The sequence below is a fragment of the Leptonychotes weddellii genome, chromosome X, assembly GCF_054177405.1.
Source record: "Leptonychotes weddellii isolate Sample4059 chromosome X, ASM5417740v2, whole genome shotgun sequence".
Taxonomy (NCBI): Eukaryota; Metazoa; Chordata; class Mammalia; order Carnivora; family Phocidae; genus Leptonychotes; species Leptonychotes weddellii.
In genome coordinates, this window is record NC_138385.1 from 35,230,314 (window position 1) to 35,255,462 (window position 25,149).

The 25,149-nt window shown below is 35.3% G+C and overlaps 1 protein-coding gene across 4 annotated transcripts in view; it reads right to left on the reverse strand.

Moving 5' to 3' along the window:
• TBC1D8B (TBC1 domain family member 8B) overlaps positions 1 to 25,149 on the reverse strand; it is a 56,849-nt gene that overhangs the window by 15,199 nt on the left and 16,501 nt on the right. For 3 of the 4 annotated variants that reach the window (XM_081808469.1, XM_081808465.1, XM_081808466.1), the window contains exons 3-11: positions 23,270 to 23,388; positions 22,481 to 22,706; positions 21,558 to 21,798; positions 18,457 to 18,664; positions 17,267 to 17,434; positions 11,230 to 11,379; positions 10,521 to 10,671; positions 9,389 to 9,603; positions 910 to 1,027 (exon numbers count right to left, since the gene is read on the reverse strand). In XM_081808469.1, coding sequence (XP_081664595.1) covers positions 910 to 1,027; positions 9,389 to 9,603; positions 10,521 to 10,671; positions 11,230 to 11,379; positions 17,267 to 17,434; positions 18,457 to 18,664; positions 21,558 to 21,798; positions 22,481 to 22,706; positions 23,270 to 23,388 — 1,596 coding nt within the window. The remainder of the gene's footprint in view (positions 1 to 909; positions 1,028 to 9,388; positions 9,604 to 10,520; positions 10,672 to 11,229; positions 11,380 to 17,266; positions 17,435 to 18,456; positions 18,665 to 21,557; positions 21,799 to 22,480; positions 22,707 to 23,269; positions 23,389 to 25,149) is intronic. The other variant, XM_081808468.1, reaches the window with a different exon arrangement.

Consider the following 25,149-nt stretch of genomic DNA (forward strand, 5'->3'; position numbering starts at 1 on the left):
AAGGAAGTTTAAAAATGAACACCTTTCAAAAGGATTTGTTTCTGATACCTTCCCACTTGTCAGTATGCCAATGTATCTCATTTCTATTCCTTAAATTATGAACTTTTTCAGGGCCTTTTCTATATTTCACACATCTCTTTATCTGCTAGCAAAGTGTCATGCATCAAGGAAAAAAAAAAAAGAAGCACTTGAGAAACTCAGTTCAAATTCATTTGAACAGTAATTTATTGAATATTATGTGCAGAAACCTGTAATAGGCACCATAAGAGATACACCAATTAATGAAATAGCCTCATTTTCAGAGGGCTTAATATCTAGTAGAACTTAAATATACAAATAACTGTAATGAAAGACAATATAATCAATAACCCAGCCATGATACTGAAGGCTTATGAGGGCATAAAGTAGAGACCACCCATGGTTTTGTGGTAGTGTCAAAATCTATAAATATTTGATGACTGAAGAAAATATTATATAAGTAACTAACCAAGAACTTGATCCTTCTTTCAAACCTTGCAGATATCAATACAGTTCACATAAGCTGGTTAAAAATCTATCTCTCATCAAGAAACTACTAAAAATGTTCCAGTAGCTCTGGATACTTCAGATTGCCATTGTTTCAGCAATACAGAGAAGGTATACTTAAAATTTCTATTTTATTAAGAGACAGACCAAGTATTTTATCTTAAAAAAGCAACATATTAAACAATCTTTCCAATCACCCATTCAGTACAAAAAGCTTTTCTCTTGAGCATGTCAGTGAATGTGACATTTTGATATTGCTTGCATTTTGTATATTTCAAAACCTAATTGATCAGTTCTTCCATTTGATACATAACTGGATAGACAAGAGACATATAAATTGTTTAAAAAAGAAATATGTGCTTATATATGGGATGTGTGTTTTACCAATGATTCGACGGTTAAAATAATCAGGCAACATTCGTTCACACACAGCAACCAGAAGCCAAAAAGCTTCTTCCTCTTTTGCATACAGAAGCAGCACTGAAGTTAAGATGTTCATTGCCTAAAATTCACAGAAAAATAAATAAATAAATAAATAAATAAGTGTGTGTGTGTGTGTGTGTATAGTTCGGGTGATAATTACATTTCTTCTTCAAATCTTAGTTTTCAGCAATAAAAACTATGAAAAATAATGATAATGGAAACATAAGAGTTCTGAGCCAGTCCAAAGCAAAACAAGGTGAAGTCAGGCTAACATTTGCTAATCAGTTACTTAACAGTAAATTCAAAGAAAATAAAGCAGTAATATGACTATAGAACAAAATAAGTAAAACCTCTGTAATTTTAGACTAATTTCAATGAGTAAAATAGCTTAATTATTGCAAATCTGGAAAAAAAACCCACAATGCTCAAAAACATACTAAAATTGGAGAAACAAACTTCACCTGTATTTTCAACTACCTATAGAACATCCCTCTAGATGTCAATCATCCTCGGTTGTGTTCAAAAATAAACATCTTTTTTCTATTAAATAGGATTCTCTTCTTCGCTATCCTAATTTTGATCATGCTAGAAACCCTTTATCTGCCACATCCAATTTATCTTTATAGCCTAGAGTTTCTTCTTATAAAATGTCTTTTAGATCTGCTTTACCCTCTCTATCCTACCCCAACCTTCTCCTTCTAATCTATCTTGCATACAAATGTCAGATCATTACTTTTATATAACATTCGGCCACAGCACTTATTATAAAGGAATAAAATCTTATAGAATCTGGAAAGAACGGAAATGTGTGAAGAAAATTAAATCTCCTGTATCCTACCTACCCAGAGATCACCACTGTTAACAAGTTGATGTATTTGTGTGTGTGTGTATTTTCCTTCCTTTTTCACCTTCTAAAGTTTGGAACAAACTGTTGATTTTTTCACTTAGCATCACATTATATATACATTTTCAACACCATTAAATAATTCTTCTCAAACAATGTATTTAATGACTATGAAATAATCTAGTAAATTGAATATACTATAAATTACTTAACGAATCTACTACTGTTGGACATTTAGTTTGGATCCAATTTTCCGCTATTATATATAACACTGCAAGGAACATCTTTTTATATAAATCTTCATCCAAATGTTTTACTCTTTTCTCAGGAAAGATACACAGCAATGAAAGTATTCAGTCAAAGAATGCTGTTTTTATTTTTTTTCATTTTTTATTTTTAAAGATTTTATTTATTATTTGAGAGAGAGAGAGAGAGGGAGGGAGGGAGAGACAGCATAAGTCGGGGGGAGGGGCAGAGGGAGAAGCAGGCTTCCTGCTGAGCAGGGAGTAGGATGCAGGGCTCAACCCCAGGACTCTGAGATCATGATCAGAGCTGAAGGCAGGTGCCTAACTGACTAAGCCACCCAGGCAGTACCAAGAATACTACTTTTAAACGACATATTACTGCCAAATTGTATTCCAGAAAGACTGTACCAATTCATATTTCTGACCAATAGTGTTTGAATGTTTATTTCACTCCTTCTTTGCCAATACTACTGAGAATTGTAATAATTATAATTGTCCTTGTTGATTTGATAGTGAAAATAGTATTTCATGGTTTTAATTTGAATTTCTTTGAGGCTGAACTTTCCTTTTTTGGCTTTATTAATCCATCTGTACTTTTGGTTCTATGACTAATCTTTTCATGTTCATTGCTCATTTTTATATTTTAATACTTTTCTTATAGATAGATATGTGTACTAAGGATGTCGATTATTTGCCAGATCTGGCACAGGATTTGATCTCAAGTTTAGGTTTTTTTTTTTTTTTTTTTAAGATTTATTTATTTATTTGAGAGAGAGAGAGCGCATGCCTGAGCGGCAGGCGGGGGTGGGGGGTGAGGTGGAAGGGGGCGGGGTGGCTTGGCAGAGGGAGAGTTATAGAGACAATCTCAAGCAGACTCCTTGCTGAGCGTGGAGCCCAATGTGGGGCTGATCTCAGGACCCTGAGATCACAACCTGAGCCGAAACCAAGAGTCAGACGCTCAACTGACTGAGTCACCCAGGCACCCCTCAAGTTTAGTTTTTACTCCATCAATTTTCCTGTTCAAGAAGTCATAATGGGAGGGGATGTCAGTGAAAATGGCAGAGTAAGTCCCTCTGAAAATGCTCTCCTCTATACAGGCAACAAAAACACTGGTGAATATTGTCAGAATCAATTTTTCAGAACTCTGAAAATTAACCAAAATCTTAGGGCAATTCAGAAAGCATTTATTTAATAAAATGGCTGAATCTCAGTAAAAAAGGGAGCTCTTCGGCATTTTAAATTACCCTATACCCAGCCCCCCTCCTCAGCTTCATAGTAGTCTTAAAAACCAACATTCCAGCAATCGTGATTAAAAACACCTAGAAGAGAGCCACCTTAGGGAACAGACAGGGGCTAGAGCTCTTTAGGAGCCCCATTTCCACATAATTGTCATTATTTGACCTGTCTGGTGGTTTCCACAGAAAGACGCCACTCACAAGGCTGTGTTTATTTGACCTAATACAGGGTTCACGGTAAGCAAAGAGCCTTTTCCCCAGAGTGTTTGTTGGAAACAACTGGAGACAGTTATTGAACAAGTATGTGGCTTGCTGAGCAAATGGATAACAGTTGGGCCAAACAATAGGCTAAGAAAGGGTTAAAATGAATAGCTGGGGAATGAGATATCCATAGGGGCTGAACCAAAAAGATAAAAAGCAGAGAAAGGACTCAAATTATTAAAATCAGAAAATAGTGAACATCACTACCAATCTTTTTTTTTAGAGATTTTATTTATTTATTTGACAGAGAGAGACATAGTGAGAGAGGGAACACAAGCAGGGGGAGCGGGAGAGGGTGAAGCAGGCTTCCCGTGGAGCAGGGAGCCAGATGCGGGGCTCAATCCCAGGACCCTGGGATCATGACCTGAGCTGAAGGCAGAAGCTTAACGCTTAAGACTGAGCCACCCAGGCACCCCTATTACTACCAATCTTAACAGAAATAAAAAGGATTATAAGGGAATGTGATAACATATTAGATAACCTAGATAAAATGGATAAAATCTTAGAAAAACACAAACTACAGAGATCAAATTAAGAAGAAATAGAAAAATCTGAATAGACTTATAACAAGTAGAGACTGAATTAGTAATGAAATAATTTCCTGCAAAGAACACTCTAGGAACAGATGGCTTCACTAGCAAATTCTACCATTTAAAGAAAAATTAACATTAATTCATTATTAAACTCTTCAAAAAAACAGGAGAGGAAGAAATACTACCCAGCTCATTCTTTTTTTTTTTTTTTTAAAGATTTTATTTATTTGCGAGAGAGAGAATGAGAGACAGAGAGCATGAGAGGGAGGAGGGCCAGAGGGAGAAGCAGACTCCCTGCTGAGCAGGGAGCCCGATGTGGGACTCGATCCCAGGACTCCAGGATCATGACCTGAGCCGAAGGCAGTCGCCCAACCAACTGAGCCACCCAGGCGCCCTACCCAGCTCATTCTATGAGGCCCTGATACCAAAACCAAAGGTATCTTAAGAAAACTATGTATCGATATATTTTATGAATGTAAATGTAAAAATTCTAAACAAAATACTAGCAAACTGAACCCAATAACACATAAAAAGGATTATACACCAAGATCCAGTGAGATTTATCTTGGAAATACAAGGTGGTTCAACATGTGAAAATAAACTACTGTAATACAGGATATTAATAGAATAAAGGGGAAAAATCACATGATTATCTCAATAGAGAAAGAAAAATTGTTTAACAAAATCCAACACCCTTTCATGATAAAAACACTCAACAAACTAGGAATATATGGGAACTTCCTCAACCTGATAGAGGACCTACAAAAAAAACCCACAGCTAACATCATACTTAATGATGAAAGACTAATTGCTTCCCCCTAAGATAAATAGTAAGACAGGAATATGCATTCTCACTACCTCTCTTCAACACAGTACTGAAGGTTATAGCCATGTCAATTAGTCAAGAAAAAGGAAAAAAAGATATCCTGATTGGAATGGAAGAAGTAAAAATATCACCGTTCAGATTCTATGGTTTTATATGTAGAAAATTCTAAGGAATCCACAAAAAAATCTACTAAAAATAAGCTCAGCAAGATTGCAGTATACAAGATCAGTATATATAAAAATCAATCTTATTTCTATATAGTGGCAGTGAACAATCCAAAAATTAAATCAAGAAAACAATTCTATTTACTATATCAAAAAAATAAAATATTTAGAAATAAAATTAACAAAGAAGTACAAAGTTTAGGCAGTAGAAAACTATAAAACAACTTTGAATGAGATTTAAAAAGAACTAAATAAATGGGATAGATATTCTGTGCTCATGGATTAGAAGACTTAATATTGTTAATATATAGTATTACCCAAGTTCATCTACAGATTCAATACAATGACTATCAAAATCCCAGCTGGCATTTCCTTTTCTTCCCAGAAATTAACAAGCTAATCCTAAAATTCATGTGGAAATGCAAGGAACCCAAAAGAGCCAAAACAATCTTGGAAAAGAATAAAGTTAAAGGACTCACATTTCCTTATTTCAAAAGTTACTACCCAGCTGTAGTGTAAAAAAAAAAGGTGTGATACCAGCATAAGAACAGAAATATAAATCAATGAGATAGAACTGCAAGTCCAGAAACAAACCCTAATATTTATGGTCAACTGATTTTCAACAAGGGTGCCAGGGTGATTCAATGAGTGAAAGAATAGTTTCTTCAACAAATACCACTGGAACAGCTGGTTATCCACAAGTAAAGGAATGAAGCTGAACTCCCTCCACATACCATACACAAAAATTAACACAAAATAAATTTAATCATCAAAACTATAAAACTCTCAGAAGAAAACATAGGAGTAAATCTTTTTTTTTTTTTTAAGATTTTTTTTATTTATCTGACAGATAGAGAGACAGCGAGAGAGGAAACACAAGCAGGAGGAGTGGGAGAGGGAGAAGCAGGCTTCCCGCTGAGCAGGGAGCCCGATGCGGGGCTCAATCCCACGACCCTGGGATCATGACCTGAGCCGAAGGCAGATGCTTAACGACTGAGCCACCCAGGCGCCCCAGGAGTAAATCTTTTTAAGCTTGGATTAGGCAATGGCTTCTTAGATAGGACATCAAAGGCACATACAACAAAGAAAAACAGATTGGACTACATTATTAAAACTTAAAAAAAAACAGATTAAATTAAAACAAATTAAAACTTTTGTGCTTTAAAGGACGCCACCAAGAAAGTGAAAGGATGGGATGCCTGGGTGGCTCAGTCGGCTAAGTGTCTGCCTTCAGTTCAAGTCATGATCCCTGGGATCAAGTCCCACATCAGTCTCCTTGCTCAGCGGGGAGCCTGCTTCTCCCTCTACTTGCTGCTCCCCCTGCTTGTGCTCGCTCACTCTCATTCTCTCTCTCTGGCAAATAAATAAATAAAATCTTTATTAAAAAAAAAGAAAGTGAAAGGGCAACATATAGGGTAGGAGAAAAAATCTGCAAATATTATATCTGATAAGGGATTGGTATCCAGAATATATAAAGAATCATTAAAACTCAAGAATAACAAGATAAAGAACCCAACTTTACAAATGAGCAAGGGATTTGAATAGCCATTTCTTCTAAGAAGACATACAAATAGTATATTAGGGAAATGGAAATCAAGACCACAATGAACTACCACTTCACATTCACTGGAATGGCTATAATCAAAAAGACAATAAAAAGTGTTATCAAGGATGTGAGAAATTGGAACCCTCAGTACGCGTTGCTGGTGGGAAGATAAAGTGGTGCTGTCTCTTTGGGAAATAGTTTGGCAGTGCCCCCAAATGTTAAACATACAGTGAGCATATAACTCAGCAATTCCACTTCTAGGTATATACCCAAAATAATAAAAAACAATGTCCACACAAAAAGCTGGACATGAATATCCATGACAGCATTATTCATAATAGCCAAAATATTGAAATAACACAAAATGCCCATCAACCACTGAATAAACAAATGTGGTATATCCATACAATGGAATATTATTCAGCCATACAAGGGATGAAGTATTAATGCATGCCACAAAATGGATGAACCTAAGTGAAAGAAAGTAGACACAAAAGACCACATATTGTATCATTCCATTTATATAAAATGTCCATAATAGGCAAATTTATAGAGGTGGAAAAGTAGATCAGTGATTGCCTAGAGTTGGGGGTGGGGTGAACGGGAAGTAACAATGGATATGGAGCTTCTTTTGGGGGTGATGAAAGTGTTTTGGAATTAGGTAGTGATGGTGGTTACATGACATTGTGAATATACTAAAAACACTAAAGGATAAAGTTTGTGGTATGCGAGTTTATCTCAAGATAGATCAAAGGAAAGTAAAGGAAAGAGGAAAGAGAGGGAGGGAAGAAAGAAAAGGAAGAAAATAGATCAAATAGCTGGAAGGAAAGGAGGGAGGGAGGATAGAATGAAAGGTAAATAAGCAAGCTAGTCAGTTAGTCCTAATGAGTCAGTACGGCTCACATGGCTTCTTGATCAAAAGCAATAAAACCTGCTTAGCAAATTCAGACTTTTCCCAGGCTTGAATGATTCTGCACGATCTTGTCCCACACAAACCTAATTCTTGATTCCAACATGAACCTAGCCATGGCAGGCTTATTCTCACCTGAATGGTATTACTTATATTATTACCTTAACTCAGAGTAACTTTCCTCTTGCCCTCCATGTTTCTAACCTTACTCTCATCTTTTAGAGAGTTTTATTTATTTATTGAATGAGTGAAAGAGAGAGAGTGTGTGTGAGCAGGGGAGAGGGAGAGAGAGAGCATTTCAAGCAGACCCTGTGCTAAGCTTGGAGCCCGACTTGGGCCTGATACCACAACCTTGAGATCAAGACCTGAGCTGAAACCACGGGTCAGATGCCTAACCGACTGAGCCACCCAGGAGCCCCTCTCATCTTTTAGAAGTTAAAAGCAAGTGCCACCTATTTTGAAGGTGCCACTACATGACTACATATAGATAACGTCATAGACTCTGTGAGTGTTAGTTCTTTGAGGAAAGAAGCACTTACACTTCTTTTTTACCTCTCAAAGATCCTAAAATACACTACATACTTGTAATTTAGGTGATCCATTCACTTAAATTGCTTTTCAAAAAAATTCTCTATTGATAAGATTAATGCGTAGATGATAGGATTGATACATAATCATTATGAGTGCTCAGCTCATTATAAAGGAATGTGTGGCTGAGAGTACTAGCTATCCACCACAATCCAATCTCCCCTTCTTCCATAGTATCTGGACATATATGTGCTCAGTCACACTCTATTTTGCAGACTTTTTTATAAATAGGTGTGGCCATAAGACCAAGATCCTCCAACATAATGTGGATGAAGTGATGTACACACGTTCTAGGCCTACAAGCCAATAAAATCTACCACGATTGTTTCTCCATGCTCTCTCCTGATTCCTGTGAAGGGTAATGACAATGAAAGAACATCTTGGAAGCCATGTTTTGAAGATGACAGGGCCTGCTGTCAGCCTAAGTCCCTGAATAATCTCATGAAGGAGAGCTGCCTACTGACTTAAATACTTGCTCTTCTCTATTAATTCCTTTGAGGAAGCTTCTATTGTGTTTAAGTTATTACCTGTTTGAGATTATTTGTGTTAGCAGTCTAGCATCCCTAATTAATATAGTGTGCTCCTAAAGGATTTTTTTTTCAGTGATTCCCCCACTACCTACAAAATAAAATTCAAACTCCTGACCTATCCCAAACTACCTTATTGATTTTTTTCTCTATCTACTTCGCTTCATTCACCCTACATTTCTACTAAACAAAACATGGTTCTATATACATTCCATGTTTACCTCCCTGCGTTTTGTTACACTGATCCCTTTACCTAGAACATTCTTTCATTCCATCTCCATACATCCAAAATTCACCAATTATCAAGACCTACAAATGCTACCTCTTCCATGAAGCCATTTCTGATTCCTCCAGATGAAATTAATTTATCCCTATTATAAATCTTAATAGAACTTTACATTTCTCTAATACTTTGCCCCACTCGTTTTTATTTGCTAATGAATATGTTTTAATACTTACTCATCTGTATACTTTCAAGGGCAGGATCCTTATATGATTCATCTTTACATGTCTTAAGCACTTAGCACAGTATCTTTTATAGAGCAGGAATTCAATAAATATTTGTTAAATGTACAAGAAAAATGAAGTAATATCAATTCTCTTAAGTATTCCCACTACCATCCTACTTAAAAATACCCCCTATATCAATCTCAGCCCAACCTCTGTCTTTCTTATCATAATTTTCAAATTAATGGAGCTCTATTTAATGTGATTTTACCATTTGGAACATGCATAGAGATGGGTTTATAATGAAGCCATACCTGGCAGTATCCAATTTTGGGATTCCTATATGCATAAGCAGTGAGTACCCGCCTCAGAGCAGATATGCCAGTGTCACTCTGAAAGGCTGGGTGTTCAGGCAGGGAGCGACGCAAATCACGTTCAATTTCTTCAGTAGCCAAGTTGCAGGTCCCTAAGGACTGCTCAACCACTTCAGCATAATAGCCAGGATTAGCAGCCATGTCATTAACAGCACCTGTACAGATGATTGCATTAACATACAAAAGAAGAAGAATGTAATAAACCTATTTATATATTTGCATATATACATAAAGATTTGGATTACTTTATTTTTTTTATTTTTTATTTTTTTTAGATTTTATTTATTTATTTGAGAGAGAGAGAATGAAAGACAGAGAGCATGAGAGGGAGGAGGGTCAGAGGGAGAAGCAGACTCCCAGCTGAGCAGGGAGCCCGATGCGGGACTCGATCCCGGGACTCCAGGATCATGACCTGAGCCGAAGGCAGTCGCTTAACCAACTGAGCCACCCAGGCACCCCTTTTTTTTTTTTTTTTTTTTTAGATGGATTACTTTAAATTTAGCTTTATATTCAAGTAATGTCCTAGTACAAACAAAAGGCTTCACTAGAATCTATAGCATCAGGATACCAATTTTATCCAATAGAATTTTCATGAACTGTTTTTATCCCTTAACTTTCCTTTGACACTAGAGATAGAGATACCTCCAATTAGCCATATCTTGCCTAATAAACTAATTTGCTCAGACAATAGATGTGTGGATATACAGGTAAATACATGGAACTACCTTATTCTCTTTGACTAATCTGAACTCATGATGAATAAGTCTTTGTTCCAGCCATCTTTGTAATTATTCTTACTTAGTGCATAACTTCTAGAAGGGGCATAGCTACTGTCTGTTAATAAAGTGAATATATGGGGGCACTTGGGTGGCTGAGTTGGTTAAGCGACTGCCTTTGGCTTGGGTCATGATCCCAGGGTCCTGGGATTGAGCCCCGCATTGTGCTCCCTGCTCCATGGGGAGCCTGCTTCTCCCTCTCCCTCTGCTGCTCCCCCTGCTTGTGTTCTCTCTGTCAAATAAATAAATAAAATCTTAAAAAAAAAAGAAAAAAATAAAGTGAATATATGTAATACCTGAAAAAAGCATCCAGAGCTCTCCTCTTAAGGTCTCTGGAATCCCTCTTACAACCAGATCTCGAGTCTTTTTGGTCCGAAACATGCTAATACCACGCCCACATTCTGCAAATAGGATGTCCCATGACTGTTCCTTCATCTTTTCTTTCAACTGTAACAAAAAATCAACCAAGTAAACATGGTGAGAAATTAACTTCTTTCAAATAATTTGAAAACTCTCTTCACTGTGAAACAATACCTATGGAAATCAAGAACACAGAAAGTCAAAATCAGTATTGACAGAGGGGCCAAACACTGGACCACTCATCACAAATCTTCCGAATCCATGTGAGCATAACAGCTTTAATTTGCTATTTTAATTCTTACCTAAACTCATATAAAAATGGGAAAAGCATTATACTTCAGAGGTAAAGCTTTGAACCATCATTCTCCCCCAATCACCTTGATTTTAGGATTATTGACAATCCATGCAAATAAAACCCAATGTTCAATTTTCATAGTTTATCTTAATTCTTGATAACAGCCCTTTTGTTTGTTAACAGCCCTTTTGTGTAATTGAATGAAACAAGTCACACAATAGTATCTGCTGGAAAACCTTTTCAAGCACCAAAAGAGGAGTTTTCAGTTGTGATACCTTCTAGTCTGCTCTAAGATTTTTATTTTTGATCAACTGTTTCAGTCCACAGATTTAAATATTTTGTTTTCCTACCATTTTGGAATTAAGAGTCTCCAAATTCTGAGGGTGAAATACTGTCATTAAGGCTTCGGTGTTCACAGTTTTACTGCATTCTCTCTGACATGTCAAAGATCGTACTTCAGTATTATCAGATGGGTCTGTAGAATCAGAACTAATAGGAATCTGAAAAAAAAAATGTAATTGTCCCAAATGTATGCTTAAAAGTTTCTGCAAGAAGAAAAAGTGCTAATGCTTTATCTGTCATTTATAAACCACAATCAATCTACATAATAAAGATTAAAGCGCTGTCTCAGAGAGACATTGTTTTTCTATCAAAATTAGAGACGTCAACAAATCAACATCTAGAACAGCATACTCAGGACTTCAGTGAACCCACTCCCCTACAAAAACAACAAAATACTGGCAAAAGATTTAAAAAATACCAGTTCAGAGCACTGGAAATTTACCAAAGGCACAGGATGAACTGAAAAGCATCGATACAAGTGAAACTAATGAACTGTAGTAGGAACACCAGATTCTGTGAAGTTTTGACTTGAGGCTGTTCTCATCACCCCTCCCTCCCAAGCTCAGAGGTAATGGCAGCCATGAAAGCCTGCATTAACACAGCCACTGGATCTTTTGGTTGATCACTAAAATCCCCATCCCCAGAACACAGTATTTTGACCAAACTAACAGCTCCCTAGAAAATCTCCATTCCCAGGGTGTTATTTGATTTGATTCAGAGCTCAGGTCTTTGAATGAAGAAAATCCCATCCCCAGGGCATTACAGAAGGCCATAGTAATCTGCTGATAACATCACAGCTGCCTAAAGCTATGATTTCAGTTTGGGGCAAACAAGAGCCTGGCTAAAAATTTAAAAGGAAGATTCAGATAACCAGATAAACACAGGGAACTTTGAAAGATTCTAACATATTCTTGGAGATGTAGATGGACGTATGCATGTACAGGGATGTGAAACTGCCCAGGAAAGAAACGGGACAGTGGAAGGCCCCAGTCACTCAATTCTGGCTGACTTTGTGGAGGTAAGCAATGAAACCGAGGCTGATTTATAAACTGCCTGAAGTTTGAGGTATACCTTCACATAAAGATTCCCTTGGTAAAAAGTAGAAAACTTAATGGTTCAAGGCATTTAAGGAGCTCTTCTGACCCATCATTGGCTGACCACCAACTTATACTGACTCATGGGGGTAATCCGAGAAAGCCAGGTTTAAAAATAAAAACAAGAACTATTAAAAAAAAGCAACCAACAGAAAATGGCTTTGAGAGTTCCAGTTGATTTTGTAAACTAAGAATGTAAAGTAGCTATTGTAAATATATTAAAAGAATGAAAGGAAATTATGTTTTAAAAAAAATAAAAGACCAAGTTAAAAAGTGGGCAAAAGATCTGAATAGAGACCTCACCAAAGAAGATATAAAGATGACAAATAATTATATAAAAATGCTCAATATTATATCATTGAGGAATTGCAAATTAAAAAAACAACGAGATACTATTGGCCATTAAAATGACTAAAATCCGTAACACTCACAGAAACAAGTACTTGCTGCTGAGGATATGGAACAAGAACTCTAATTCATTGCTGGCGGAAATGCAAAATGGTACAGCCACTTTGGAAGATGGTTTGGCAGTTTCTTAGAAAGCAAAACATAGCCTTACTATATGATTCAGGAATTGTGCTCCTAGGTATATACCCAAATAGTTGAAAATGTATGTGTACACATACATATCCGCATGTGAATGTTTATAGCAGCTTTATTGATTGTTGCCAAAAACTGAAGGCAAACAAGGTATCAAGAGGTGAATGTATAAACACTGTGGTATATCCAGATAATGAAATATTTTTCAGCAATAAAAAATGAACTATCAACAAAACATAAAGAAATAGAAAATTTGAACTTACTAATAACATGTAAGGATACTGAATCTGTAATCCAAAATCTCCCACCAGAGAAAAACCCTGGACCAGATGGCTTCATGGGTGAATTCTACCAAACATTTAAAGAATTAATGCCAATTCTTCTCAAATTCTTCCAAAAAAGTGAAGGGGATGGGAACACTCCCAAACTAATTTTTCAGGGCCAGCATGCCCCTGATACTAAAGCCAAATAAGAACACTACAAGAAATTACAAGCCAAAATCCCAATGAATACAGATGCAAAAATTCTCAACAACATACTAGCAGATCAAACTCAACAGCACATTACAAGGATCATACACCATGATCAAGTGGGACTTATCCCTGGGAGGCAAAGATGGTTTAACATATACAAATCAATAAATGTGATATACCACATGAATAGAATAAAGGATAAAAATAATCTGATCATACCCATAGATGTAGAAAAAACATTTGACAAAATTCAATATCCTTTCATGATAAAAACTCTCAACAAAGTGGGTATAAAAGAAACATACCTCAACATAATAAAGGCCATATATGACAAGCCCACAGCTAACATCATACTCCAAGGTAAAAGGTTGAAAGCTTTTCCTCTGAGATCAGGAACAAGATGAGGCTGCCTACTCTCACCACTCCCATTCAACATAGTACTACAAGTCCTAGCTAGAGCCATCAGTCAAGATAAAGAAATAAAATCCATCCAAATAGGAAAGGAAGAAGTAAAACTGTCTCTGCTGATAAAATGATTTTGTATACAGAAAACCCTGAAGACTCTACCAAAAAACTACTAGAACTGATAAATGAATTCAGTAAAGTTGCAGAATACAAAATCAATGTGCAGAAATCTGCTTCATTCCTATACACTAACAATGAAGCAGCAGAAAGTCAAATTAAGAACACAATCCCATTTACAATTGCAACAAAAACAATAAAGTAGGAATAAACTTAACCAAAAAGGTGAAAGACCTGTACTCTGAAAACTATAAAACACAGATGAAAGAAATTCAAGATAACACAAAAAACTGGAAAGACATTCCATGCTCATGGGTTGGAAGAACAAATATTGTGAAAATGTCTTTATTACCCAAAGCAATCTACACATTTAATGCAATCCCTATCAAAATTCCAACAGCATTTTTCACAGAACTAGAACAAATAATCCTAAAATGTGCATGGAACCACAAAAGACTTAAATAGCCAAAGCAATCTTGAAAAGGAAAAACAAAATTGGAGGTATCATAATTCTAGATTCCAAGTTATATTACAAAGCGGTAGTAATTAAAACAGCATTGTACTGGTATAGACACACAGATCAATAGAATAGAACAGAAAACCCAGAAATAAACCCACAATTATATGGTCAATTAATCTTTGACAAAGGAGGAATGAATATCCAATGAGAAAAAGACAGTCTCTTCAACAAATGGTGTTGGGAAAACTGGACGGCCACATGCAAAAGAGTGAAACTGGACCACTTTCTTACACCATACACAAAAATAAACTTAAAATGGATTAAAGATCTAAATGTAAGACCTGAAACCATAAAAAATCATCGAAGAGAGCATAGGCAGTAATATCTCTCACATCAGCTGTAGCAACATTTTTATAGATATGTCTCCTAAGGCAAGGGAAACAAAAGCAAAAATAAATATTGGGACTGCATCAAAATTAAAAGTTTCTGCACAGTGAAGGAAACAATAAACAAAACTAAAAGGCAACCTACTGAATGGCAGAAGATAGTTGCAAATGACATATCTGACAAAGGGTTAGTATCCAAAATATATAAAAAACTGAAACAACTCAATACCCACAAAACAAATAATCCAACTTAAAAATGGGCAGAAGACATGAACAGACATTTCTCCAAAGAAGACATCCAGATGGCCAGCAACACATGAAAAGATGCTCAACATCACTCATCAGGGAAATGCAAATCAAAACTACAATGAGATATCACCTCACACCTGTCAGAATGGCTAAAATCAACAACACCAAAAACAGGTGTTGGTGAGGATGTGCAAGAAAAAGGAACCCTCTTGCACTGTTGGTGGGAATACAAACTGGTGCAGCCACTCTGTAAAACAGTATGGAGGTTCCTCAAAAAGTTAAAAATAGAACTATCCTACCAATACAAAAACACTAATTCAAATGGATACATGCACCTCTATATTTATTGCAGCATTATTTACAATAGCCAAACTATAGAAGCAGTCCAAGTGTCCATGGATAGGTACATGGATAAAGAAGGTGTGGTATTATATATATATATATATATATGTTATTCAGCCATAAAAACGAATGAAACCTTGCCATTTGCAACAACATGGATAGAGCTAGAGAGTATAATGAGAAGCGAAGTAAGTCAGCCAGAGAAAGACAAATACCGTATGATCTCACTCATAATGTGGAATTTAAGAAAAAAACAAGTGAGCAAAGGAAAAAAGAAGAGAGAGACAAACCAAGAAATGGACTCTTGGCAATACAGAACAAATTGATGGTTACCAGAGGGGAGGTAGGTGGTAGATGCGGCAAATAGGGAATGGGGATTAAAGGGTACACTTAAAAAAAATTTCCCTAGCAAACCAGTATACCAACTGGTATTTTGCATATACCTTTACTAAAAACCTTTAAAAATGGGAAGAGAAACTAGAAAACCTTAGAACTCTGACATACATCTGAAAAGATGATAAACTCATTTTGAGACAAAATCCTGTCTTACAACTGATCATACCCAACTACTAGAGGCACCTGAGAATTTTGGGGGGAAAATTCCAGTTTTTCGGGTTTAAGAGACACAGATAAATTGAAGGAGAAAGAAAGAGAAGCAGAGCATTAAATTTAACAGAGAGAATGAATCTGAAATGGAGTAGGACAGGAAAAAAAGTGATATAAGCAAGAATATGGAAGCACTGCAAGAGAAACTACCAGGACTGATCAGGTTTTACCTGTGTCCTCAACATCAAACTAAGGAATATCCTGGGTGCACACCTGAAGAGAATGAAAGATTAAGAAGTTGGGGCATGAAAATTCTTGATGGTTAACATGAAGATTCTGGGTCTGGAACAGAGATATATGTATCTTTTAATTACATGTTTTCATTATGTTTTTCTAGTCTTGAAGAAAAAGCTAGTCTTACCAATACTGCATTATAATTGACTTAGCATAATATTTTTAGTCTCTACTCTGGAGAGGTAAAAGCTGCTATAATCCTATCCAAATAATATAGCCAATAAAGCCAATGTTGACTTTTTCTTTGAATTTTTAATTAAAATACAATAGTTATAATGTGATAAGTTTTATCAATCTATTAAAACATGAATTTCCTAAGCATTGAAAATGAAAATTAATTTGAATTGAAAGTATCTACATTTACATAAAGGACACACTAAATATCAAAATCAGTCTCTTAAGCACCCTTCGCCAAGAATATTTGCCTTCTCTAATATTTTACTAGTAAATAGCTTTGCCACTATTTTGCTCTGGGCTGTATTATGTAAGTAAGGCTGGACTACTCGATATTAAATAAGAGATATTTAGACTGGTTTAAAATTGCTGTCTCTCTACAGCAGTCAGAGGAGAGTCCTTTTTTTAAGGCCTTATTAAATTCTCAAATATAGTTTGAGTTATTAAAAGTCATGTCACATGAAAGTACAAGATGTGTATATCTGAGATACTGCAGATACAGTCAAGAAAGATCAAATGATAATAATTTTTAAAATACGAGTTCCTAAAAAAGAATAAAATTCTTAATTCTCACTTCTGCTTTATAATGTGACTTAGAGAATGTAATTTCTTTGGTTTTAGTCTTTAAAAAAAATAAACCTGGGCGCCTGGGTGGCTCAGTTGGTTAAGCGACTGCCTTCGGCTCAGGTCATGATCCTGGAGTCCCTGGATCGAGTCCCGCATCGGGCTCCCTGCTCGGCAGGGAGTCTGCTTCTCCCTCTGACCCTCCCCCCTCTCATGTGCTCTCTCTCATTCTCTCTGTCTCAAATAAATACATAAAATCTTTAAAATAAATAAATAAATAAATAAAAATAAAAAAAATAAACCTAAGCATGAATAGAAAAAGTACTATGAGTTCCTTTTGAAAGAATGGAGCACATGAAACAAACTTTTTTAAAAAAATGATTTGATTGCTGTATAATTACCTCTGTGCTAACATCGTGATACTGAGTTGAAGCTGCCCCATACTTGAGTCTGAGTTTTGCCACCAGCTGCTCAAAGTCTTTAACTTCACTGAAGCGAAAAGCTGTTTTTCCTTTGATGCTAATGATGACAGATTTGCTGGAATCATTTGTCTTATCTATAGCTAAGACCTGGGGGGTGAAAACATAAATGAATCCCATTCTCCCTTGTTGCTGACGCTTTCAGGCAAAATATGTTTAGCTTAATCTTTTGTGGCTAAAGCTTTGGTCCATGGTATGACTTATTAAGAAATAGACTTTGGGTACTAGTTGCACCACTGACACAAGTAAACTCAGTGCAAGTTATTTCACTTCTCAAGAAAAAGGTTTAATTAACATGTAGCCTTAAAAAATGACAATATAGGGCGCCTGGGTGGCTCAGTTGGTTAAAGCAACTGCCTTCGGCTCAGGTCATGATCCTGGAGTCCCGGGATCGAGTCCCGCATTGGGCTCCCTGCTCGGCGGGGAGTCTGCTTCTCCCTCTGACCCTCCCCCCTCTCATGTACTCTCTCTCATTCTCGCTCTCTCAAATAAATAAATAAATCTTTAAAAAAAAAATGACAATATAAATGTAAAAATTCAGGGCTACAATGCTGATAATTTATTTCTAACTTACATAAAAGCTATCAATTATATTCTTTTTGACTGTGTGTATCAAATATAATAGTCTAAGTCTTGGTATTCATGTCATAAATGTCTGGGCGATCATGCTCCATCTTGAGTCATCCTGAACCTTATCTGGTTTGTAAATTTTTAATTTTTTTCTATTTTCACTTTTAATGAGAGCTATAATGCTCTTATCCTAGTACTCTTATCCTGAAGAATACTACTGAACTTAAAAAATGATTATTGGGGCACCTGGGTGGCTCAGTCGGTTAAGTGTTTGACTCTTGATTTTGGCTCAGGTCATGATCTCGGGGTTGTGAGATCGAGCCCTGCTTGGGATTCTCTCTCTCCCTCTGCCCCTCCTTCCTTGCCCCCAACTTGCTCGTATGTGTTCTCTCTTTCTCTCAAAAAAAAAAAAAAAAAATTCTTAAAAATTACTAAAAGGGTGGTGCATATAGAGTTTTCAATAATTTACAGAATTAAATATTTTATTCTGTGAATGATAGCATTTTCAAACTAAAATTGATATGTAACCAAATTTGTATTACCTCTCGTAATGGAATGATTACACAACATAGATTGCCATCCTGGCTAGCAAAGCAGATATAGTTTTCTGAGATGCACATTTTTCCATGAGTGTTCAAGTGGCTGAATGGTACCCATAAGAAACATTCATGTACTTCTTTCAAAGTCTCTTCTTTGGGGAGCCTAAAAAAAGCATTGAACTGCTCACTGTGGGCTCGATTTTCCAGACCTCTGTAGAAAAGAACAAAGAGGGCTCAAATAATGACTTCTAAAGTACACACATGCCCATATTGACTAATCTAAATGTACTCTAAAGCAGAAAGATTAAATATTACATGCTATGTTCTTCAACAAATTATGTAATGGAAGAAACACACGGATTCATAACAAATTCATTTTCTTTGTTCCCTATTCCAATTTTGTTTTATTACTAAATTATAATGCACAGAAGTTAGAGATGATGTAGGACTTTAAACCATCTGTTAAGGAGTGATTTGCTGGAAGATTATTATTATATTATTACATATTCATAATATGCGAATATGGCTAACACCAATATTGGCAAACAATTTTTATATGTAGTTATCAGAAAATCAAGTCACCCAGTTCAAACAAAATAAAAATGAAAAATAAAAAAGAGAAAAATTAAAAATGAAAATTTATGGGATCAAAATTTGGGCAAGAAGAACAGTACATACAAGATAATATTAAAATTAAGTGAAACAAACACTTAAATGAACATTTAAAAAAATCCATACTAGAGGCAAAATAAAACAACACTGCTTGCACAGTATTGGGCACAGGATAGGTGTCAAGAAATAAAGATGACTTGTTAACTGATATATAAATATATGAATAAAAAACAATTGCTTAAAATAGTACAATTTTTCTAGAGGCAGTAAACACTTGTGTTAAGCAGCAATGCCATCTGGGGTAGTAAGTAAATTATGCAAGTTCTAACTCAAAGCCAACAGAGTTAAAACCAAATTCATCCTTCCAGCATATACTATTTGAATATGTGGCATTTCATCATGTCTTTCAAAATAATTCTGATGAACAGAAAACCACATTAATTTTACCTCACTTAAATTATAACTTGGTGGGTTATTATTATTTTAAAAGATGAGGTCTATTTATATAAATGAAAAGATGTCCATGATATATTATTTTAAGGGGGGAAAAAAGCAGACTATGGAATAATATGTAATGTTTAGTCCCAATCATGTTTTTTGCAAATACTTTTTAATTAATGCATTAAAAAGCCTGGAAGGATATACACTGAAACTAACTATTGCTAATGTGCTTCTATACTGTTTAAATTATAGAAGTAATACATATTTGTAAAAACAATAAGCCGAAGCAATAAAGATACTCAATTTTAGAAAAAAGTCATTTGGAGGCTAAGTCTAAATAATCTATTGTTCTTTTTAACTTACTAGAAAAAAGGATTTAGATATCTATGATTTTCAATAGGCTCTCTTAAAAATACACATAGACAAAAATAGATTTCCTATATCATTTAAATACAGACTTGGTAATGAATAACTCATTGATAGATGGCTTTTTTTTTTTTTTAAAGACCTTATTTATTTGACAGAAAGAGAGACAGCGAGAGAGGGAACACAAGCAGGGGGAGTGGGAAAGGGAGAAGCAGGCTTCCTGCCGAGCAGGGAGCCCGATGCGGGGCTCGATCCCAGGACCCTGAGATCATGACCTGAGCTGAAGGCAGTCGCTTAACCAACTGAGCCACCCAGGCACCCTTGATAGATGGCTTTTTAGAGGATATTCTAAGGGAAATAAAATGGCTAAAAAGTTTATGTTTATGGTGGCCAATCAAGGAACAAACTACAAAAACAAATGCTCAACTATAATATAACATAAACTGAATTCCTAATCCTTATAGAGTTCTATTTATAAATCATGCACACTGGGACCTATAAAAAATTCACCTTGCTGATCTATTTTCCAGAAAAGCAGACACACTCACAAAGAAGTCCTTATGTACACAGATTTTAGAAATGGTTAGAAATAGGCAAATGGAACAACCATATCCAGTTAGGGCTATGTAATAATCACACAACCCTCTAGGTCACTTGCTCTGGTCTATCCATAGGACTGCAGCTTAGGTTCCTCTCACAGTTTCCCATACAGTCTATACCCTCATGCTCCTTGCCAGAAGCTGCATTCACTAGCTATTTCTAGATCCTCTCTTCTTTCCCTCTCCTTTGGCATGCTTATTTCAGTCAACTGTTCTGAGTGTTGAGCAGTATGAAAGGGCTCTGGTCAGTTTCAGCAAACCAAATAGAGAAGCAAACAGCTATCAGAGATAATTCTCATGTAGGCATTAATAATGATTAACATTTATCTAGTGTTTCCATATTTTACAAAGTGCTTTCACATGTTATATTGTTCATTCCTCACAAGTGCTCCCTGAGGTAGAAATGATACATGAGGATACTAAGGTCCTGAGAGAGAATGACTTGTCCAAGGGTTGTACTCTCCTTATAAAGCCCATGCTCCACTGGCTCCACTAACTTGCCTCTTCATAAAAAATTATGCTGTCTAGGGGGCCCTGGGTGGCTCAGTTGGTTAAGTGGTTGACTCTTGATTTCAGCTTAGCTCATGATCTCAGGGTTGTGAGACTGAGCCCCAAGTCGGGCTCCGGGCTCAGTACGGAGCCTGCTTGTCCCTCTTCCTGCCCCTCCCCCCCAAATACATAAATAAAATCTTTAAAAAAATGATGCTGTCTATAAATTATATTTAAAAATAAACACTACATTTTACAATATCATACCTGAAACTGTTCAGACTACTCATAGAGAAATGTAGACTAAGCAGGCATATAAAAATCTCTATATTTCTAAAAGCACTCCAGGGCAAATCCTACTGGGATCTCAATAAGTAATTTTCAAACTTAACTTCTATACTTCTTAGGATTAAACTTAATGGAGGGAATACTATTTGTGAAATGCATATGAATAAACTAAAAAATACCCACACATCAATGATTAATTCCAAAGAAAAATTATCATATAACACAGAACAGTTAACTTTTAATGATAATCAATGTTACTGTTCTTTGGTAAAACAGTATTTTAAAAAGTATTAATTAAGCTTTGAATACCTCTTGGTGATTTGTAGAGGATCATCAAGGATTGGGTCATTAGCAAATGTTTCCTTATCAAAAAGTCTCTTTATGGCATAGTTTGCCAGCTGTTCCATAAGAAGGTATGTTTCATTAATATGCAAAAACATTGAAAAGTAGTGATTCTCCCCTTGGGAACACACATGAATACTCTCTGTTAGTATAACATTTGAAGTCTTTTCAAGTTTTGAGACTGCATCCCAGGATATAATGAGTTTTACTGCAAATAAGAATGATAAGCAGATTTGATTAAATTTCTCAATACTGATTTAACGTTTATCAATCAGGTCTTTTAAAACAATAGTTAACCACTTGAAAAATGCTATGAACAACTAAAATACTTTAGATTTCAAGATTAGTTAAAAGTTTTGAAGCATAACCATGAACATACAATAATTGGTGATTCTAGGAACAGATAAAATTTTAAAGAATTTTTAAAAAATTATTCTGCTTTTATATTTAAATCTATTACTTTACATAATTGCATAATCACTGATGTAAAAGCTATATGTGTGCTCTGAACATTACTGTTTGATTCTTCTTTATAAATGCGGGCCATTAGATACTATGGCTACTATGTTTATACTGTATTTCTAAAACAAGGATTAAAACATGAATTGCAGAGTCCATAGTTTAGAACAAGACAAAGAAAGGAGCTATATGCCAGGTCACCATCATCATTTAATATTCACTCACTTCCCACAATATACAAGGCATTCTATATATACTTTCAATGGCTCCTATGTTAAGGATTCTTTCTCTAGATGAAGTGAACTTTTTAATGTACAGTTTAATTACTCTTAATATCAATCCTATTGCTTTATATACAACCTAACAACCCCACAGAGTTGACAGGTCAGTCAGCAAGTTCAAAGTCATGGTAAGTAACAGAAGCCACTTACTTTCTGATCCCAACAAAAAAGAATAGAAGCTCAGAAAATTGGTGCTAAGATAGAGCCATCCCTGACAAGGAACCCGTCCTTTCCAATAACTGCATGAGTAATATGTCACTAACTTCTCCTGCTCTGGTAAACCAAAACATTTTTCAAATTTCAAAAGGGCTTCTCGAAATTTCTCAGGATCATCTTCTTTTGCAAAAGAATGTTTTCCCTCTTCAGCAATCAATCCCTAAAGGAGAAAAAATATTTTTTGACAATCAATTATTACCTACTAATAAAAATACATTTTATATATTTAAACAGTTCACTGAATACAACTGTATATATCTACAAGCTACATATATGTATAAATGTGTGTACATAAATGCTTCTCTTAGGACAGAGGTGAGCAAATTTAATTTAATTTCGTAATAAGGCTTTTTCTAATGCCTCACAAGGAGCTACCACAAATATAGGTGCTAAATATTTTTGTTTGTTTTTTTGGGGTTTTTTGGTGCCAAAACCCAGGATTGAAGTTGCTAAATATTTTTTTTGATTGCGTGAAGGATTCATCCAAATTCCAAACTCATGAAATACTGAAATGAAAATATCCCTAAGAGCACTCACAAGGGCACCAAAAACTAATCATTGACTTTATAATTTTCTTTAGCACTGATTCTGACATTCATATGTGTACTTCTGCCAATCCTGAAAGGTGTCAGTAAAACAATGACCTTCCCACATGGCCTTTGATCCTAAAATAAGAGGGTCAAAGATATAGTATTCCATCTACAAAATAAATCCATCACTTACTCTTATCTTTCCTTGTACAAAATTAGTAATATCTTCATTTGAATCAAACACAGATAAGGTCTTCATGATATTTTGTTCCAACCAATCCCAATGTTTGGTTATTTCTTCTCTACTGGCTCCTGATTAATAATGAAAGAGAATAAAAGACTCAAGGGAAACTCCACAACAAAACTGCTCTTGATATTTACAAGCTTAGTTTAAAAAGAAATAAAATTATATTCGCTCATTTTCAGAAATGATGATCATAAAAGAATAAAAATATTAATTACACTTATTCTCTACTTCATCTGTATATGTAGGGATAAATACTATTTTTTATTATAAATGAAAGACTAAAATATTTAATGAAAGGGGGAAAAAGTAAATACAACTCATGACAAAAGATATAAAATTCTGAAAACAAGATGCCAGTAACTGGTGCCTACAGCAACCAATATTTTTAAAGAGAATATACAGAGTGCCAGAACATAAATATATAATTTAATCCGTGGTCTTCAAGTAATACAGTCAGTACTGTCCCTATAATCTGTGTGACTGCAAACAGCATGCACATGACAATACTATGCACACTGTATAAATGTGGATTTCAACTGTGGCAACTCTACTTATCTTAGAAGGTGAAGCCTTTGCTCAGTCACCCTTTTCATTAAAAGGCCTTGTTAACCTAAAGAAGTTTCAGCAAAGAGGTTAGAAACCCTGTAGCAAGTAAATCCATGTGACCTGCTGGATCAGTGTTAGGTAGCTTGTTGAGGGTCAAATATTACAGTTAGCTCTGGGTTGCTCTGGCTTGAAGAACTTAAGATCTTTAAGATCTTAAAGTCTTTAAGATCTCCCCAGCATTATGGGTTATAAAAGATCTTTAAGATCTTTACCTTTAAGACCTCCCCAGCATTGTGGATTATAAAAATATCATTCAAAAGACACATCTTGGCTCCTTAGTATGTTTTATGATACATGCAAGTGATATATTAACTGAAATTGCAAAACTGCCTATTTCTTACAATCCAGTTAAAAACTGTATTCATGTTACTAAAGTCACAATACCAAGTGTAATAACTTTCTTTAATGAATCACAAATAAAAGCCATGGGAAAATTTTAAGCCTTTATTTTGGTCCTTTAGGTATAAGGAAGCTTCAAGTTGGTAATTATTGTATTTCTGCATCATGTTAATTTGGGAGAATAAGTTACATAATAATCCCCCCTCTTTAAAGTAGAATGGATATTTTTCCCTAAATAATTTCTACCAACCAGATTTAGAGTTGAGGCTACAAATGTCTCATAACATCAGCAGGTATAATGTTTTCTTCATTTAGTTTAGATGGCATTCAATTTAAGAGAGCCAAGAGAAAACACTCACTGGCAATGCTAAAGTAAAAGTATAGGGAGATGCAAAAGATAAGCCACATATCTTTAAAAATTCATGGTATGCTGTATGTTCACACATATGAACTATCCAGGAATTCACACGCTTTTTTTTTTTAAGTGTATCTCTCTACTTAAGAGAGGGGGAGATGAAAGAAAGAGAAAAAGGCAGTCTTTCAACATTAAAAAGGCCAGAAATCCGGGTTTTTAATTTAGAACATTATAATGGCATCATAAAAGAAGTAAACTGTCATTGTGGTTTTTTTTAAAATTTTGAGTTGTTTTATCAGGAAGAATATCCTAATTCATTTTCTATCTACAATGTATATATATATATGTGGAGGCATCTGAACTACCTCAGCATGAATGAATATGTAGCATTACCAGTAAGACATCTCTTCTTATTTCAAGGATATAATGCCTTTTGTGAGAAAGTAGGTGTGTAACTAAAAATGTTTCAATTTTTCAGGCTTATACTTTCTTAGGGGACGATCTTTAGTTTTGGGCTTGATTCCCC